The 20,527-nt window shown below is 42.7% G+C and overlaps 1 protein-coding gene across 1 annotated transcript in view; it reads right to left on the reverse strand.

The window, feature by feature from the left end:
• KAT7 (lysine acetyltransferase 7) overlaps positions 1 to 20,527 on the reverse strand; it is a 156,757-nt gene that overhangs the window by 13,739 nt on the left and 122,491 nt on the right. Inside the window, exons 12-14 of the mRNA XM_070944367.1 lie at positions 11,773 to 11,866; positions 10,839 to 10,985; positions 9,783 to 9,889 (exon numbers count right to left, since the gene is read on the reverse strand). Of these exons, the coding sequence (XP_070800468.1) occupies positions 9,783 to 9,889; positions 10,839 to 10,985; positions 11,773 to 11,866 (348 nt within the window). The remainder of the gene's footprint in view (positions 1 to 9,782; positions 9,890 to 10,838; positions 10,986 to 11,772; positions 11,867 to 20,527) is intronic.

A 20,527-nucleotide genomic window follows, 5' to 3' on the forward strand; every position in this document is an offset into this window, starting at 1 on the left:
AGCAAAAAGCACAGATTATTATTAATGGAAGCTTGACAACAGAGTTTAAAATTGAAAAAGGAACAAGACAGGGATGTCCGTTATCCCCACTGCTATTTATTCTAACACTAGAAGTCTTGTTAAACACAATTCGGGACTCTAATATCTTGAAAGGTGTAATGATAAGGCAAGAGGACTACAGAATAAAGGCATTTGCAGATGATCTGGTTGTTACCCTAACACAGCCAATGGAATCAATAATCCAGATGAAAGACATTATACAAGACTATGGTAAAGTTTCAGGTTTTAGATTGAACCAGAAAAAAACTAAGATGATAGTTAAAAATATGACACAAGACCGTAAATACGAGCTTGAAAGGAGGGCAGGTTTTGAGATTGTACCAAAGGTAAAATATCTAGGAGTTCAGGTTGCAGAATCAAATATGAAACTGTTTCAAAATAATTATGAGGTGTTGTGGCGAGAGGTACAAAAAGACATGGAGACCTGGAAAAAACTGCAGCTGTCTTTACTTGGAAGAATAGCAGCAGTTAAGATGAACGCTTTGCCAAGATTTCTTTTTTTGTTTCAAATGATTCCGGTGCTCAAAAGTGATAAACAACTGAGAGAATGGCAAAGTGGAGTGAATAAGTTTATCTGGAACGAGAAGAGACCGAGAGTGAAATTGAAAATTATGCAAGATGTTCCAGAAAGGGGAGGTCTTAAACTTCCAAACCTACAATTATATTATGAAGCAGCAGCCTTAACTCAAGCAAGCGAATGGTTTGGAAGGAAAAAGACTGGAATATTGAATATAGAAAGTTTTGATCTTGAATTTGGATGGCATGCTTATTTATTTTATGAGAACAAAGTGGATAAAGTATTTAAAAGCCATATACTTAGAGACTCTTTGATGAGGGTTTGGAAGAAGCACCGACTCAAATGGGATTACAAAATACTGCTATGGCTGGATCTTGGTCATATTATGTGGAATACAAATATAATGTCACTCGGGGGGTTTTTATATAAAGAGGTTCTTTTTACAGATGCGGGTAGATGGCAGTTGAAGACATTAGAGACTCTGTTGGACGAAGGGATTAATTTAACTTGGTTACAATATAATCAACTAACACTGAGATGGAAAGAGGACCAAAAAATTGGTATTATGTTGCACGAGGAAGAATTGGTTAGACATATAAAAGAGAAAGGTCCAATGCATATTAAAAGGCTTTATAATGTTTTGTTAGAAAGGGATTCAGAAACTGAATTGGTTAAAGATTGTATGATTAAGTGGGCACAAAATTTTGAAGAACCAGTGATGTTGGAAACATGGGAAAAAATCTGGGTTCAGAACGTTAAATTTACACAGTCGCAGAATTTGAGGGAAAATTTCTATAAAATGTTTTATAGATGGCATTTAGACCCCCCAAAATTGTCATGTATGTACCCTAATGTTCAGCCAAAATGTTGGAGATGTGATTGTTTAGATGCTACATATTATCATGTTTGGTGGACTTGTAGGAAAGTTAAGGCTTTTTGGATAAAAATTTGGTGGGTTATGCAGAATGTTTTGAAGAAAAAAATTCAATTTTCTCCACAACTGTTTTTATTGGGTATAGTTAAGGGTTTTACATTGGGTGAAACAAAATTGATATTGTACATGATAACAGCAGCGAGATTGTTGATAGGTAAATACTGGAAAAATGAAGCTTTGCCCACTATCGAGGAATGGACTTTGAAGATGGCCAGTTTTGCAGAGATGGCGAAGATTTCAGCATATTTAAAAGATTGTTCACAAGAGACTTATGAATGGGAATGGAAAAAGTGGATAGATTATGTTCAGAACAAATATCAAACTAGGAAGTATCAAATAGCTTTTATTTGAAAATGTTATATTAAGATAGAAATATTTTAATGTAATGAAGTTGAAAAATTATACGGGGGAGGGAGGGGTTCAGGTTTTATACAAAGGGGTTTTTTTTACTTGATATGAGTATATTGTGTGGAAGTCCGGGGGGAGGGGAGGGCTAGGGAGGGTTAGGGAGGTTGGGAAGTTTGGGGTGGGTTGAGGGGGGGGAAAGGGGTGAAAATGTAATTGTAAAACTTTTGCAATAAAAAAAAAAAAAAGATTGCCCAAGGACAAGAGGGTGATCGGCACCAGGTGGCTTTTCAAGCAAAAGCCCATTGAAGGTGGGGGCTTTATCTATAAGGCGAGACTAGTGGCGCAGGGATTTTCGCAGAGATTCCCTGACGATTATGAGGACACCTTCTCGCCCACGGTGCGCCCTGAGAGCGTGAGAACAGCTCTCACCATCGCTACCATGCGAGGCGAACATGTATATCAGTACAATATTCAGACTGCGTACCTGCACACCCAGTTAGACAAAGAGCTGTACGTGAGGATTCCTCAGGGAGTAAGCCATCGGGAAGATGATGTGTGGTTGTTGAACAAGAGCCTATACGGCTTAAAACAATCTGGTAAACGATGGTACGAGTGTCTCACAAAAAGCCTGATTGAGATGGGCTTTTTACCATCGTCGGCTGACGAGTGTGTTTTTGTCAAGGAAGATCAGGGCATTAGAGAAACAGTACTGTTGTACGTTGATGACATACTATATATTTGCAGATCAGAGAACAGGCATAAGAAGTTCTCTGAGGACCTAAGTAAGAGTTTCGCCTTAAAACCATTAGGTCACATTAGCAAATTTTTAGGGGTGCAATTCGTAAAAACCGAGAAGGGGTTTGGGCTCTCTCAGGAAGATAAGATTCAGGAATTGCTTAAAAAGTGTAGCATGGTAGAGGCGAAGCCATGCGATACCCCTATGGCAACAGACTTCCTTAAGAACATGTACACTGAGAGCACGGAGTTTGAAGATAAGACCCTTTACAAGTCCGTGATTGGGTCGTTGTTGTACATTGCAAATTGGACTAGACCGGACATCAGTCTAAGTGTAAATGTGTTATCTAGACATTCTGAACATCCCACACAGTACCATTGGAGCGGAATCAAACGACTCCTGAGATATTTAAAAGGTACTGTGAACTATTCATTGTTATTGGAACCAGAAGCAACTAGAGAATTAAGATTGAGTTGTTTTTCGGATGCCGATTGGGCAGGGGATGTTAGATCTAGAAAAAGTACCTCGGGGTACATTGTATACCTAAATAGTAGCCCCGTGTATTGGTACTCTGGGAAGCAGAAGTTAATTGCAACTTCCACAGCGGAAGCTGAGTATGTCAGTTTGTCCAAAGCTTCCAATAACCTAGTTTGGTTTGACAAACTTCTGGTAAGCTTATGGAGGCAGCCCATGCAACCTATAAAAGTCTATGAGGATAACATGGCTGCCATTAACATATCGGAAGCCGATGCTGTAGGCCAGAGATCACGCCATATTGATATACAAAACAAACATGTGAGGCAATTGGTGAAAACAGGTTTCATTAAGACTGTGTATTGTGAAACCAAGGAACAGGTAGCGGACGTGTTTACCAAACCGCTGCCCCGTGACCAACACCTCTATCTTCTGGGTAAAATGTCGATGGCTATGTGAACATACTTACCATTGATGTATATATGTATCCAATGTAGAATGTATGTTTGTTAACCAGTCAAATAGCCGCAGAGAAGGGGATTGTCACGAGTGTTTCCAGGATTGCTGTGGCTATCTGCCTACTCACAAACAGTATGGTTTTAATCAAGCCATCTACTATTGCCAATTACCTGCAAGCCTTCCCCGCCCTAGTTAATTGCAGGTTAACTCCCTATATAAGCAAGGACCTTTTGCTTGCTACTCGGGCCTAGTCTTCTAGGCCTAAATGCACAGCTCCTGCAGGAAGCTTGGTGCAACGCCGCAGATGGGAGAAGAATGCAGATAAGGACTCCAGACGTTGTTACAGAGAGACTCCCACGGATGCTTGCCTTTTGCTGTTTTGTAGCACGCAAGCTATCATCGGGACTGCTGTTGCTGGACCTTCTTCCTCCCACAAGCTTCAAGCAATGTTTGCTGTTTGAACTGTTTTTACTTCAGGAGACTTTCAGCTGTGAAGCTCGTGCTGCTCCCATTATGATTGCCTTGATGATGTATCGACGCCGAAGCTGCTTACCTTCATGCTAGCTTTATTCTTTTGTGAACTGTTTCGGTATTGTGGAGAGGGATCTAGGGAGATAGCCTTGCTTCACATACCCAGATAAGACTTTGTTTTTAATGTGTTTTCTTAAAGACATAGTGCTTTTTAAATGTTTTAAAGTAAATTATATTTTTACACAAGACGCCTCTGTCAGAATCATTTCAGTCTCAGTGTGTTTACTCATGAGCTGGTTCACGGTCCGGGGTACCCCTCAACCCCATTTCGTCACATATCAACATAATTATGAACCGTTATGGCAAAAAATACAGAAAGAGATGGAAAATTGGAAGAAATTGCAATTGTCTTTGCTGGGTAGGATAGCCGCTGTAAAAATGAATATCTTACCAAGATTCTTATTTCTTTTTCAAATGATACCTATACTTAAAAAAGATGAAAATTTGAAGGAATGGCAGAAGGGCATAAACAAGTTTGTGTGGGCAGGGAAGAAACCACGAGTTAATCAAAAGATAATGCAAGATACCCGAGAAAGAGGTGGTCTTAAAATGCCCAACTTAAGACTGTATTATGAAGCTGCTACCCTCTCAGCAATTACAGATTGGATAAATTTAACGGAGGAAGAGATACTGAATATTGAAGGATACGGTCTGGTCTACGGCTGGCATGCTTACCTATTGTATGACAAGAAAGTAGATAAGACTTTTAAAAGTCATATATTAAGAAATGCTCTACTGCGTGTCTGGAAAAAGTATAAATATAAACTAAAGGATAAGTTACCAATATGGACAGTACCCAGACACGCGATAGAGAATATAAATTTGGAGCAAAAGCAAGATAAATTTACATATAAGGAACTCCTTTATAAGGAAGGAGTTAGATTACAATTAAAATCTATGGAGCAATTAAGAGAAGAAGGAATTATTAAGACTTGGTTTCAGTATGGTCAGCTGCAGGCCAGATGGAGAGAGGATCAAAAAACTGGTATTTTGCAGCAGGATCAGAATTTGATAAAGCAAATAAGAGATAAAGGTCAAATGCATATTAAAAGGTTGTATAATGTATTAGTGGAAATAGATTCGGAAACAGAGCTAGTCAAGGATTGTATGATAAAATGGGCACAAAACATAGGTGAACCAATAATGTTGGATACATGGGAAAAGATATGGGTTAGAAATGTAAGATTTACACAAGCTCAAAACTTAAGAGAGAACTTTTACAAAATGTTTTATAGATGGCATTTAGACCCCAAAAAACTAGCCTGCATGTATCCAAATTTACAACCCAAGTGTTGGCGATGTGAGTGTGAAGATGCTACATATTTTCATATATGGTGGACATGTAAAAAAATTAAAAGGCTTTTTGGATTAAAATATGGTGGATTATTCAAAATATTTTAAGGAAAAAAATTAAATTTACACCACAGTTTTTTTTGTTGGGAATAGTCACGGATTGTACTGTAATAGAGACTAAGTTGGTTTTGAATTTAATAACAGCTGCCAGGTTACTGGTGGCACAGTACTGGAAGAAGGAAGATCTACCTACTATTGAGGAATGGACATTAAAAGTTGTGCATCTGGCTGAAATGGCAAAAATTTCATCATATCTTAAAGATCATTCAAATGAAAGATACATATCAGAATGGAGAAGATGGATTGACTATATGCAAAAAAAGTATCCGAACAAGAAGATTCATATAGCTTATGAATGAAATATTTTTAAGTAGTTTATGTTTATAGTTTTTGAGCTATAAAGAGTTAAAGACTTAGGGAGAATATGAATGTAATAATTTGTTAGCATATTTTAGCTTTGTTTGTGAATGCTATACCCTGTGCCTGTTCTGGGAAGTCTAGGGAGGGGGGTGAGGGGGAAGGGGGGAGGGGGAAAGGGTGGGGGGGAAATGTTTGTATTTCTTATAAAACTTTTCAATAAAAAAAAAAAGTTACACCGGCACTGAAAAAAGCGACTTATGACAATTTTTCACACTTATGACCGTTGCAGCATCCTTATGGTCAGGTGATTTACATTCGGATGCTTGACAACTGACTCATATTTATGACAGTTGCAGTGTCCCGGAATTATGTGATCCCCTTTTGCGACCTTCTGACAAGCAAAGTCAATGGGGAAACCAGATTCACTTAACAACCATGTTACTAATTTAAGAACTGCAGTGATTCACTTAACAAATGTGGCGTGAAAAGTCGTAAAATGGGGCAAATTCACTTAACAAATTTCTCACTTAACAACATAAATTTGGGGCTCAATTGTGGTCGTAAGTTGAGGACTACCTGTACTTTTAAGATTTTATAACTCAAGAATTTGTTCTGAGCACCAGAACTGAACAATGCTCACAGATTTTCCACACATAAATTCATTTCTGGCATACTTAATTTTTTAAAAGTTCATCAGTATGGTGGGGGAAGGGTGCTTTGGTTGCTATTACTAGACTCTGTGACTCAGAAATCTGAGCAATTCTTCAAAATCACCCAGAGATTTGGAACTACCGTATTTTCCGGCGTATAAGTCGACTGGGCGTATAAGATGACCCCCGACTTTTCCTGTTAAAATATAGGGTTTGGGCTATACTCGCCGTATAAGACTACCCCTCTTCCAACGCACACCAAATAAAAATTAAAAAACATCAACTAGCTCACCCACAATGTAAAAGCAGCTGTGCTAGACCCAAAATGGCCCCTGCAACAAGCAGGAACCTCACACAGCCACAAAAAGCCCAAAAAAACAACTTTCACACTTTACACACACACAACACAACTGGCTCACCCACAATGTAAAAGCAGCTGTGCTAGACCCAAAATGGCCCCTGCAACAAGCAGGAACCTCACACAGCCACAAAAAGCCCCCAAACCCAACTTTCACACTTTACACACACAAAATTCCACATACAGCTTTAGTTAGAGTGAAACACTACAGAAACACACTAAATCTCAGAAAGCTGCACAAATATTATTTTATTTTATTTTATTTTTATTTTTATATGAAAGCTAAATTTAAAACTTCCCAAACTTTAAATGGCTAGGTCTAAAAAAGAACAACTAAAAAAAACCCCAATTAACTATTTTTTTAAAGCTCCCAAAGGGGAAAAAAACTTACCCAATAGAACAGGGGTCTCCAACCTTGGCAACTTTAAGACTTGCAGACTTCAACTCCCAGAATTCCTCAGCCAGCTTTGTTTTGCTGGCTGAGGAATTCTGGGAGTTGAAGTCCACAACTCCCTGCCTGCTTGATTGCAGGCAGGGAGTGGCTTGCTGATGGAATGGATTCAGGCAAGCGAAGCAAGGCAAGCATTGCGACTAGCAGCTAAGGTAAGCAAGCTGGAGGGGGAAAACTTTTTTCCTTTTACATGGCTCTGGCGATCCAAGCTGAGTTGCCTGATTAGCAGGCAACTCAGCTGGGATCGTCAGAGCTTGGATCGCCAGAGCCATTTAAGGCTCATTAGAGCCTTTCGGGCTGGTCTGCCTGGTTACAGGAGAACGACACCTGGTGTATAAGACGACCCCTGACTTTTGAGAAGATTTTCATGTGTTAAAAAGTCGTCTTATACGCTGGAAAATACGGTATCTATATTTCAGTTTTTCTATTTGTAGTGTCATGGCTATTCGAGTCAGATGTCCTATATTCTTGTTTTCTAATGTGTACTCCTCTTGTTTTTTTAAGTAAACAAAACAAGTGGAACCAGTAGCTATCACCACAAGCATAGGGAGAAAAATTTAAGGGATCAAAGGGATTTCTGTTTACAGAACCCCCCCCACACAGATCAATATTTACATTTTGATTCCTACCACCCACTGGAGCACAAAATGGGAGTCATCAGAACCTCACACCACCGAGCTGAAGGCCTGCCTACCAGCAAAGAAGGGAAAGAAAAAAAACCCCGAAACACATCAAGGAAGCCCTCAGAAGGTGTGGCTATCCCAAGTGGGCCTTCATCAAATCTCAAAAAAGACCCTACAGGAGCTCCTTCATAACAGACAACGAAGAGAACAATAAATGAAGCAATGTTGTCATTCCATACATTGCAGGAATATCGGAAAAGCTCAGGAGGATCTTCAGCCAACACAACATACGTGCATACTTCAAACCCAAGAATACACTAAGGCAGAAGCTTGTCCACCCCAAGGATAAAACGCCCAGACACAAACTGAGCAACGTGGTATATGCAGTACAATGCAGTGAGCCATGTGCTGATCTGTACATTGGGGAAACAAAACAACCACTTCATAAACACATGGCACAACATAGGAGAACAAACCCATCAGGACTAGATTCAGCAGTCCATCTGCATTTAAAAGACAAAGGTCACTCTTTTGAAGACAGCAAAGTTCACATTTTGGACAGAGAGGACCGCTGGTTTGAAAGAGGGGTCAAAGAGGCCATCTATGTCAAAACTGAATAGCCCTCTCTCAACAGAGGGGGAGGGGTATGACATCATCTATCTCCAGTCTACAACACAGTCCTTTCAACAGTTCCAAGAAGGTTCCACACCCATTTGCACCACTCAGGTGACTCCGATGACACAGATAAACCTACAGGTGGCCTTAGAGACTCACTAAAATAATGGAAATGACTAGCTGTCTGCAAGGAGTATAAATCCATCTATTCCCCACCATCCAGTCAGAGCTGAAGAAGCTTCTTGGATGAGAAGCAAAACATCTTCAAAGAAAAACCAGAAAGACAAGTTGCCTCTTGAAAAAACACCTTTGGGACAACCATGACCTGGATAACTGAGAATCTCCATAGACATTTAAAGGATCAAAAGAGAAACAGGGGCAGTATGTAAATATTGTATTCTGCAGCCTGTTCTGCCCCAGCTACGGATCCCAAAGAACGCAGCACACACAAAGTCCGTTCAGACCTTAGTTTACTAAATAAACCAGTCTTTTACAACAACGACTGTTAATTAATTGCATTAACAGCCGCCAAGAATTCAAAGAATAATAACTGAAAGCTTACTATGGTTGGCAGAATGCCCAGAAGCAATTTGCAGGAAGCTGATAAGATAAGCAAGACAAAACACGAAGGCATGTGAACTAAATTGTTCCCTGCAAATTGCTTCAGTGGGTGTTCCTCCTTAAATAGGCTAAGGGAGTGGCCAATTAGCCCCAAGACTTACTCTTGAGGAGACCTCCTCCTGAGGAGCCACTCCTGCCTTTTGGCAGCTCTGTGCACCTGTGCATCGAGAAGAGGCTCCTCCTCTTTGTCCTCTTCACTTAAGGAAGCTTCTGGAGGTTCTGAAGGCCCTGGCTGAATCCACGCCTCTGGCACCACATCTTCTCCACCCTCCTCATTGTCCGACTCGAGTGCCAGCTGCACAGGCTGCTGGCGCAGCACCACACCAGCCTCCTCGCTGTCTGAATCAGCTACTAGCTGCACAGGCCGCGTACGAGCCACAACACAGCCATCCAAAAATACTGCAACCAACTGATTTTGCTTTACAGAATGTTTACAGTGAAGATGGAATGGAAAGTTTTGTAGCTCTTTAGATACTGGACTCCCAACAATATTCAGACAGCTATGGGTTACCAGGAAAACTGAAAAGAGTCCTTCAAGAAATTTCTGTGCTTAGGTAATGAATACAAACTCCTGTTTTCCAATACAGCATATCTAGGGCAGGAGATCAATTTCTCCCCAAAAATTCAGAGCATATAGTCAATACCCACAAACATCCGAAACAAAGATGCAGAGCTGCAAGGCAAACTCTTACCTGTCTTTTTAGGACCAGGTGTTTGCCTTTCCAGTACTTGAGCATCTGAAGGGCTTGCAGAGTGCTAACAATGTCGACAGGATTGACAGCTGTCTCTTGGCTGATCTCTGGAATAAAGTGATACAAGAGTCTATTATACTAGACGGGTGGTAATGAAACAAATACATGAGATGATCTACTGAAAAAACACTGTTTCCTGCCTAGTCACACAAAGACTGGAAGCCAAAAGCAGAAAGTTCCCATGGCTTTGTAAAAGCACAGAATACACCATTCTCTGAATTTATCATCTTAAAGGTAGACTGAAAGCATGCCTGTCAGAATATAAGGCAAAAGACTGAATGTGATGTTCTCCAGTCAAGGATTTACTTCCTTGCCTAACTCTTTGCCATAAAAACAGAATCCAACAAATACAAATTCAGCAGTTATGAGATACCATGTCTTCTTTGGTACTGGAAGACAGAACTAAGAGGATAATATTAAACTTATGTTCTTTGGAGGCATGATACAATCAGGCTTTTCTCCTCGTATAGGAAGAAAAATAGGTTGAACTAACGGGCTGGAGTTGTTTCAAAACATTTGTTTATTAGCATGCATTTATTTATTCTCCACTGAGATTCCAGATTATTTGAAAATTTTGGAATTTATTGGCAAGCTCCAAGGGAAGGACAGACATAAAGTAGATTAAAGGTTAAGAATGGGAAAAAAAGCATCTGGGGAAAAGCAGCCATGAAAAATAAACAAGAAATTATCAGACTTTTTAATCTCTGGACACCTTGACCTATTCCTCAACAGGTTCTTAGGTTTTACTCATTTTAAAATACCTAATTTCTTGCAACATGGTAAGACAGACATTTGTGGTAAGAGTATGGTATAGGGAGTACAAGGGTGAGAAAAATGAGATGCCCATATAAGATTTAGACTCTGGGGGAATTTTTAAATGTCCCCATTTTCTATCAAATTGAGAAAGGCTGCTCCAAATGTCCACAGTGAAGTGAGGGTAGAATTTAAAGAGAGAGAGAGATGGAGAACAGAAAGATGGAGAGAAGTAGAACCCACCTTTGATGGAGATTTCTTTGCCTTGGAAATTATGCAGATAACGGAGAAGAACCTCCTTCCAGTAACTACGGTAGCTAATAAGTCCCAAGTCTGAGAGAGGCCTTTCTGGAGATCCAACTTTCTCTTCCACTTTGGAGAGTAAATAGCCTGTTTAGGGAGCACACATACTCTTTTGCAATTTGGTCTTCAATATATTTTTAGAATATTTCCACCACAGTTCCATACATGGCTCCGTAAGCTCACCATCATCTGAGAGCTCAAATACTTTGTGGTGGGCAAACCTCTCCAAAGTGTATTCATTTCTTGGATTTAGTGCACATATGAAATAAATGCAGTTAAAATGCAGCCGTGCAGGGCAAATTTTAAGTTGGTTCAAAAGATAACATTGCCTGGGAAAAGTTAGAAACCTTTGTATCTGAAGGTCCCCCAGATACATAGGCCAAACCCCCCACTACCCCAGACAGTACAGATATTGCTATCCAATGTATCAGGATGGGAGCAAATAATGGAGGCTGTACTACAATATTAGTATTTGCTCTGAGCTTGAAACAAATCAGGGAGGGTTCACAAGGGTGTTCAAGAGGAACCATGTGGGTCAGTGAGAGCATGGGGCACGAAAGGCACCATGCTGTTTGGGGAGGGCGCATAAGTGGACTAAGCAAGCACAGAGAGACTAGGAAAGGGTGTGCTGGCAGGGAAGACTTACCCCAGCAACTTGCAACCTTCCCTGTTAGCTTCCCCATTGACTATCTGAGAAGCCAGCAGGGAAGGTTGCAAATGTAAGTGCGAAAGGGCTGCAAAATCCCCAGATCGCGATCACAAGAACTCTACTCACTGGACGAATGGTTCTAGGTTGAGGACTACCTACAAGTTTATTATTTGTCATTGGCTACAATTATTATCTGTCAACACATAAATAAATATATATACTTACTGAAATCGATAAGCATTTTACCATAACCCTGCCTCATGTACTGAGGCATTGTCAGTATGCAAGACACATTATAGTTGAGAAATGAGTTCTTCTCCTGAAATTGAATAAGATAGCACTTCAGGCTCATGTTTCATAAGAATAATGTTAAAATATAGTTAATAACATACTGGCTCAAATCTGAGCAAAACAAGGTGGCTGAACAAACCAAGATATTCCCAGTGAAGCAAATTTGGTCTGTCTACTCAAAAGCCATTAGGCCTATGATTAAGAGATATTCACCTCCATTATGTCTTGGTATGCCAATTAATGTTTTCTGAACTTCAGCTCACAGTGAGACAAATCAAAGTTTTCTTTGTTTGCTAGACGTCTGTGCAAGCAAATTTGTCTTTTTTAAACAGCTCTGTTAAGTGGCTTAATGTTATGCAAAAAGCATGGGATGAACTTTCTATAAACGTTTGAGCCCGAATATGCAGAGGAGGACGAGCCGGAGCTGGAGCTGACAGAGATTGAGGGGGCGGCTTCGTTGGCTTCGGAGGAATGTGGGGAGGAGCAGGCAGAGGCAGCCCAGGGCCCCTCAGGATTGGAACGGCTTGTTAGCAGGGAGGAACCGGGGCAGGATGGCTGAGAGAGGGCAAGCAGTGGACATGAGGAGTGATGGAGCTCAGGTGATAAGCAAGGATCCCTCCTGATCCCCGAGCACGGAGAGTGGAGAGAAGTCGGGAACAGCGCAGGCCAATCCAACAACTCAGAAGGAGAGCGTCCCGCCCCTCTTCACAAGGCAGACATGGGGACTGAGATTTAAGGAGACACTGTGGGGAGGGGCGTTTGTCAGGAACAAACACTGAATTAGTAGAGTTTGGTATGCTGGTACAGACATTTGGAGTTTGCAGGACTACTTGCTTCTTCTTGACTTCGTGGACTCAGTGTCTTGTTCCTTACTTTGTGGACCCATTGCTTGTTCCTTGGTTCATGGACTCATTTCCCTGTTCCTTTGCTTTGCTGGACTGGGCGCAGCCAGACGCTGCCGTGTGTGTGTGTGCGTGCACGCTTTTCTCTGGGATTTGCCAAGAATGTGGGAGTGTTTGGGGGGAAATTTGGAGTATTAAAGGGAAGTTTGAACTCTCAGCTGGCTGTGTGACCTTCGTGCCTTGTCCCGGGTCATCACACCTTGACTCTAACCTTGACTTAGGGCATGTCATTTAATGGGGTGAAAATTAATTTTTGCAATTTTTTTCACTGAGGGGTTCTAAAAATATGTTTTTACACCAAGAATTCAGCTCTGCGGTTATTTTCGCAATTGCACAACGTTTAGCTTGGTATTGTAAATCCATGTCTGATCATATACCCCACAAAAGTCTCTTGTAACCCAAATACTGTTAACTTTATCTTCTAAAAATTACACCTTGTGCTACAAAAATTAATGGTTTTTTCTGCATGAATCTTATCTAGCTAAGCAAAAATAATCATAAACTAACATCAGAAAGCAATTATCTGAGTTACAAAAATGTTTAAGCAAGTTTCATCAAGTCTTGTTTTAATTTGTTCTTTGACATCAGCTGCCGACTTGCTTCTTGGCCTCTAATATAACCCTCACATTTCTCATGTGTATACACTCTGCTTGCTGCCTCTGTGACCTGTTTCACACATCTCTCTATTGATTGGGCATGACAGGGCCACTGTGGTACTTGCATTGGTTCGTCAATGAACTACTTTATTTCTGCTGTAGTCAGTTTGCACGTCAAAGGTGGCTCATATACACCTTCAGACCAGTCAATCAGCTCCAGCAGAGTGGATGATCTGGTGTTGATTAAAGGCATTTTTCTTGCACATACAGAAAAATCTCCCAGCCCGTCATTGTCTACTACAGACTTCTTTTGCAGTCTGACTTGCTGCAGCTGGAACAACACATGACATGGGCCTTCAATCCAGGAATGTGTTACTTCGATGTTGAACCAGCAAGGGTAGTACACACCAATGATGTATTCCACTATCATTCTTAAGTTTTGGAGAGTTTTGCCTTTAAAGCCATGTTTTGAAACCCATAGTCGACAAAGCCTATTTGCAGTTGACAACCAGCGTGAATGGCTTATGGGGCCAATTTCCAGAAGAAAGGGAAGTTGTCCTGTCCTTATTGCCTGTGTGATGCTATATCCATATGCTTGGATCAATAGAGATCCTTTACAACACTGTCGCTCAGTGAAATGAGAGGCTCACCACTTGAAACTCTGGTGAATGAAGGATCAATGTCATGTTCTGTTGCAGTGTCTAGCATGTTGACAATTTTACCTGCCCATTTGTTGTTAGACAAGGTCTTCCTATCCAATTTTGTGATTAAGTGTCGTAGGGGTAGCTCATTTGTGTGCAGTGCACACACCAACCAGATAAACATCTGGTCAAGCTTGACCTCTACCCAGTGCATGGCACCACCTTCACAGCCAGTATTAACATTTGTAGAATCTCCTCCAAAGGCCTTCAAGCTTTTGTCAATGCCTTTCTTCTTCATGAAATACGGCAGATTATCTGCAATCACTTTAGCAGGTTTTCCTGTTTTTGAGCCTTTCTCTGGAGTGAAATGATAAAGGTATCTTCCACCCGGCTCACTGCACACAAAATAATGTTCTTCTTTGATGGTACTGGGGAATTGCTGATCTGAATTGTTTGCTGGGGAATTGCTGGTCTGAAAATTTATGATATTTATGTAGTTACTTACCAAGCACATCTAAATTATATTAAAGTAACCAACATATCTTTACAATCCCCAAGGAATGTCACAACGTTTTACCACCTGTAATGTTTGGAAATTGAAAGTTGAAAAATTTGACATGGTCCCTCACCATCACAGCATTAAGGGAGTTGTAGTCTGGCACCCTATGACCACGGGGTCTGGGGGCTCACGGGGTAGTGGCCTCAGGGTCGATCCAACCACGGGTTTTAAGAGGCTACTATGGAATACCGGGTGTATCTTCCCTAGCAGTCGGGGCAATTTCAATTGCACCGTGACCGGGTTGATTATCTTTACTATGGGGAATGGTCCCATAAACTTTGGCCCCGGTTTCGTGTTAGGGAGTTTTAACCTCAAATATTTGGTGGAGAGGTAAACTTTCTCCCCCAATTGAAATGGCCGTTGGGGAGCTCGGTGTTTGTCTGCCTGTTTCTTATAGGTTTGTGCCGCTTTAGCTAGCGCTTTCTTGACATTCTCCCAGGTTGCTTTCAGTGTCGCCATCCAATCGGTCAAGCTGACTGAGGAAGGGGGCTCCCTTGGGTACTCAGGCATTGGGACGAAGTCCATGCCGCTCACTACCTTGAACAGGGTTAGCCCCGTGCTACTGTGAACAGCATTCTTATACGCGACCTCAGCGAAAGACAGGAGGTCGCCCAATTGGACTGCTGATAGTTCACGTAGCACCTCAGGTACTGCTCTACCATGGCATTCAGCCTCTCTGCCCCCCCATTGATGCTCGGATGAAAGGCCGGGCTAAGGCTCTGGGATGACCCAATGGACCATAGGAACTCCCTCCAGAACCTAGCCGTGAACTGGACCCCTCTGTCTGAGATAATTCTTCTTGGTACTCCATGCAGGCGGTAGATGTGTTTCAGGAACAGTTTGGCCAACTGTTGGGCTAAGGGTAGTTCGCTGCAGGGTATGAAGTGCGCCTGTTTGGAAAATACATCTATCACAGTCAAGATCACTGTGTTTCCTCCACTTTTCAGCAACTCCACTATAAAGTCCACTGCGATCTCCTCCCATGGTCTTGTTGGCTCTGCTACTGATTGTAGCAGTCCCGGGGGGGGGGTTTCCTGGTTGTTTCTTCATTGTGGCGCAGATGGTGCAACTTTTCACATAACTGTCCACGTCTTTCTTTATGCTGGGCCACCAGAACTGCCTCCGTGCTAAGTGTAAAGTCTTTAGGAATCCAAAGTGGCCTGCTGGTTTAACGTCATGGGTCCTCTGGAGGATCAGGGTGCGTAGGGATTCCGGGACGTAGAGCTTCGTCCTCTTCCATGCGAGGTCATCCCTTTTTGTCAGGATGTGTTGACTGTCTTGGAACCAGGGGTCTGCCAGCAGTTCACTTTTGAGTTTTGGCGTTAGATCGCTTGTTGGTTGGTCGTGCCGGTCGCAGCATTGTTGTCTGGTGGTTACTTGGGCCGTTATTTGGGTAGGGGGAACAATGGCATCCACTACCTGCTCCTGCTCGCATTTGTACTGGGGCATGCGGGAGAGGGTGTCGGCTAGAAAGTTCCTCCCCCCTGGAATGTGCTTTAGCACGAAGTCAAAACGATTGAAGTATTGAGCCCAACGGACTTGTTTGGGCGATAGTTTTCACGGGGTCCTGAGGGCCTCCAGGTTTTTGTGGTCAGTCCAGACTTTGAAAAGTTTCTGGGCCCCTTCCAGCAGGTGTCTCCAGGTTAGCAGTGCCCATCTCACCGCGAACAGCTCCTTTTCCCATGCTGCCCATCGTCTCTCTGTGTCCATGAGCTTGCGGGAGGTGTAGGTGCAGGGTTGTAGATTTCCTTGACTATTTCTTTGGAGTAGCACTGCTCCAACTGCCACATCGCTGGCATCTGCTTGGATGACGAAGGGTTGTTTGGGGTCAGGATGCTTCAACACCGGTTCCTTTGCAAATATTTCTTTTAGTGTTTCAAATGCCACTTGGCAGGTTAGGTCCCACTGTAGAGGTTGTCCCAGATGGGGTTTTGTTCCTCGGCTCCCTGTCTTTAGGAGGTCTGTCATGGGTTTGGCAATCTTCGCAAAGGAGGGGATGAATTGCCTGTAGAAGTTCACGAACCCTAGGAAGCTTTGTAGCTGTCTACGGGTGCGAGGGGGTTGCCAGCCTAGGATGGCTTGCACTTTGGCTGGATCCATCTCTATTCCCTCATTTGACACTCGATAACCCAGGTAGTCTAGCCGTGCACGGTGGAATTCGCATTTTGACAGCTTGACCTACAGGTTGGCTGCCAGAAGCTTTTCCAGTACCTGGGAGACAAGGGGTATGTGGTCGTCCATGGTCCTCCGGGAGTCCTCCGGGAGTAGGGCGGTATACAAATATGATAAAATAAATAAATAAATGGTCTTGGTGTAAATGAGGATATCGTCTAGGTAGACGAGGACCCCCTTGTAGAGATGCTCATGCAGCACCTCATTTATTAATTGTATGAACACTGCTGGGGCTCCCTGCAGTCCAAAAGGCATCACTTTGAATTGGAAGCTCCCTAGGGGGCAGTTGAACACTGTTTTCCACTCATCTCCCTCCCTGATGCATACTCGGTAGTATGCTTCTCTGAGGTCTAGTTTGGTGAAGACCTTTCCTTTGGCCAGGTGAGATAGCATGTCCTTCATGAGGGGGAGGGGGTATAGGTTGTGTACACACACGGCATTGATTCTTCGAAAGTCCACACACAATCTCATAGTCCCATCTTTTTTTTCTTTGAAGAGGACTGGCGCTGAGACCTATGGTTTGGCTGGCTCGATGAACCCCCTTTCTAGATTTTTGTCTATGTAATTGCACATTTCTTGCATTTCCCGGGGTGTCATGGCATACAGTTTGTGCTTGAGTAGTTTTGCCCCAGGGATGATTTTGATGGCGCAGTCTGCCTCGTGGTGGGGAGGCAGGACGTCACACTCGGCCTCACTGAATACTTCTGCAAGGTCCTGATATTCCCTCAGGATCTGTTAGGTCTCTGGGGTTTTGTTGGATGTGGCTGCCAGTTGTTCTGGTGGGCTCTTTTGGAAGGTTCCCTGCATGGGCTGTGTTTCTGCTCACTGGTATGGAAGGGGTTGGGGCCCCCTTGCTATTCTCAGTCTGCGGGTACCCCCTTGCCACCAGATGGTCGGCCCCCACTTGTCTAGCCAGGAGAGCCCCAGTATGACTGGATCTGTCATTTTGGGGGCTATTACGAATCAAATTACTTCCTGGTGATCCGCTAGCTCTAACCTCACTGGTTCGGTCAGGTGAGTGGCATAGGCTCCCCCCATTAGGGACCCATCGACCTGTTTGAACCGGATTGGGTGGGTCAGTCTTTTTGCTCTGATCCCCAGTTTCAGGACTGTGGTTAGGTTGATCAAGCATCTAGTGCAGCCTGAGTCTATCAGGGCTTGAAAAGGCCCCTGGGTCCCCATTTTTGGGGCTGTGAGGCGTATTGGGAAAACGAAAGAGTGAACTGGTCCCTTCACCATTGGGTCATTTTCGCCTTTGTCCTCACTGTCATAGGATTCTGGTGACTGGTCCTTGTTGCCTGGGATTCCCCGCCCCCTTCGGCTGGGTGGGGAGGGACCTCTTCAGCCTGGAGGGCCTTCTGGGATGTGTTGGTGGCCCATTTGGGGCCTTGAACCAGTTGTGCCCTGGGTGGTGGCTCCAGCCTCGGGGGCCGGGTTGTGCATGCAGATGCCATGTGGCCCTTCCCCCCACATCTGTAGCACTTCAGCAGACTTCGAGGGAGGGCTGGCTTCGGGGTCTGCCGTGGTGCTGTGGTTCCCCATTGGCTGGGCGGTTTCAGGTTGGGTTGCCCCCTCTCTTTTGTGTCTGGTTGCTGTCTCATGTCGTTGGCGCGCAATCCACCATCGACTTTTATTGCTACTCAGAACCACTCAGAGAGCTGGTTTGGGATATCCCAGTCAGCGGTTACCTGGGCAATTTTCCTGTCCAGGCTTGTTCTGAAAAAATGCACTAGCAACCGCTCTGGTAAAGGGGGTAGCTTCCCAATGACTCTCCTAAATTTGCAGATGTGCTTTTTAATGGGACGGCCCCTCTGCTTTAGATAGCTGAGCTCATCTTCTGCATACGGGTCTTCATCTGCCTCCTCGAATCTGGCCTCTAGCAGTCGTAGAAAGTCATTTGTGACTTGCAGTTGGGGGGCTCTCCTCTTGTGGAGGGCTGCTAGCCATTCCCTTGCTTCCGCCTCTAGCCCCTCTGCAATGGTATTCACCATGGCTCTGGGGCAGTGGTTCTCAACCTTCCTAATGCCGCAACCCTTTAATACAGTTCCTCATGTTGTGGTGACCCCCAACCAGGGGTGGGTTCTAAATTTTTTTACTACCGGTTCTGTGGGCGTGGCTTATTTTGTGGGCGTGGCTTGGAGGTCATGTGACTGGGTGGGCGTGGCTAGCTGGTCATGTGACCGGGGTGGCCATGGCTATGTGTATAGGGACTACTCAGAGGGCTGAAAAAGTCATTTCTGACAGGTCCTCACACTTTTGACTGGTCCTCACACTTATGACCATCCTCACATTTATACCCGTGCAGCATTCTTAACAACCATGTCACTCATTTCACAACTGCTTCTCTTCAACATGGTGATAAGATAGGGCAAAAAACGTAAAATGTGAGGACAGTCGTAAATTCGAGGACTGGTCAAAAGTGCAAGGACCAGTCAAAAATAACTTTTTCAGCCCTCTGAGTAGTCCATGTGCACAAAAGGACTACCCAGAGGGCTGAAAAAAGTGATTTCTGACAGGTCCTCGCACTTTTGACCGGTCTTCGCACTTATGACTGGTCATCATTTATGCCCAATGTAGCATTCTTAACAACCATGTCACTCATTTCACAACTGCTTCTCTTCACCATGGTGACAAGATAGGGCAAAAACGTAAAATGTGAGGACAGTCGTAAGTTTGAGGACCAGTCAAAAATAACTTTTTCAGCCCTCTGAGTAGTCCATATGCATAAAAGGATACAGCAATAGAGAGGGATGAAGGAAGGGAAGGGAAATTAGAGTAGGAGAGAGGGTAAGAGAGGGAGGAAGAGAGGAGGAAAAGGAGAAAGGAAGAGGAAGTAGGGAGGAGAAGAAGGGGGGGAAGAGAAAGTAAGAAGGAAAGAAAAGAGAGAGATGGTAGGTTTGAGGAGAAAGATTGCTGTACAATAAAAAAGATGAAAGGGAAGAAAACCAACCCCAAACAAATATAAAGATATTAAGATAAAGAATGAATTGTTAAACTTTAAAGAATAAAAGAGAACAAATATGAATAAATAGCAATAATTAGAAACACACATACAAACATACAATGTATTTTCTTTGAACAGAGTATTTGGCCGGTTCACAAATTTAAACAGTGTTTAGTCATTTCAATTAAATTTACAATTTCTATATTTCCTTTTTGCCATATTTATTCCTCATCTATTTTTTAAAAAAACCAATATTACCCTTCATCCTCATCTCTAATCTTAATCAAATTCAGTTTTTCCCTTCTATTCTATATTATACCCCTTGGCATTGTCATCTATTTTTATATCCATCCTCACATTGGTTAATTATGTAATTATGTAATACAGTTGTTTAATACAAATTCAACATTTTAATATAAATCAATTAGTTATATAACTATCTTTTTGTATATTAATCAATATGAACATGAATATTCCAATTATTTCCATGTAATCCAATTTCTTACAAATCGATTAACTATATTTACCAATAATAATAAACCAAATAATTTCCCCCATATATTCCTCCAAACCACAACTTAACCATTTCTGCTTTCAACACAATATACAATTAATAGTATCTCAATTATTACAATTCCCTAGTTAAATGGAGCTTTTTTTCTTTTGTGTTTTAAAATCTTGAACCTCCTCTTTTGCCCTAAATTTCCCATTGTTTGCAGTTTTGCACCTACCTTTTTTGGTGAGGAAAAAGAAAAAGAAATCTCTCTGCCTCATTTTGTCACATTGCAGCAAAGACCCTGCTTTACTTTCAGTTTCGCTTTTTCAGCAGAGCTAGGGGAAAAAAATCTGCTCCAGCAATTTACCTCTTTGCAGCT

The sequence above is a fragment of the Pituophis catenifer genome, unplaced genomic scaffold (assembly GCF_029215685.1).
Source record: "Pituophis catenifer annectens isolate HBS135680 unplaced genomic scaffold, rPitCat1.0.hap2 SCAF_5, whole genome shotgun sequence".
NCBI classification, from domain to species: Eukaryota; Metazoa; Chordata; class Lepidosauria; order Squamata; family Colubridae; genus Pituophis; species Pituophis catenifer.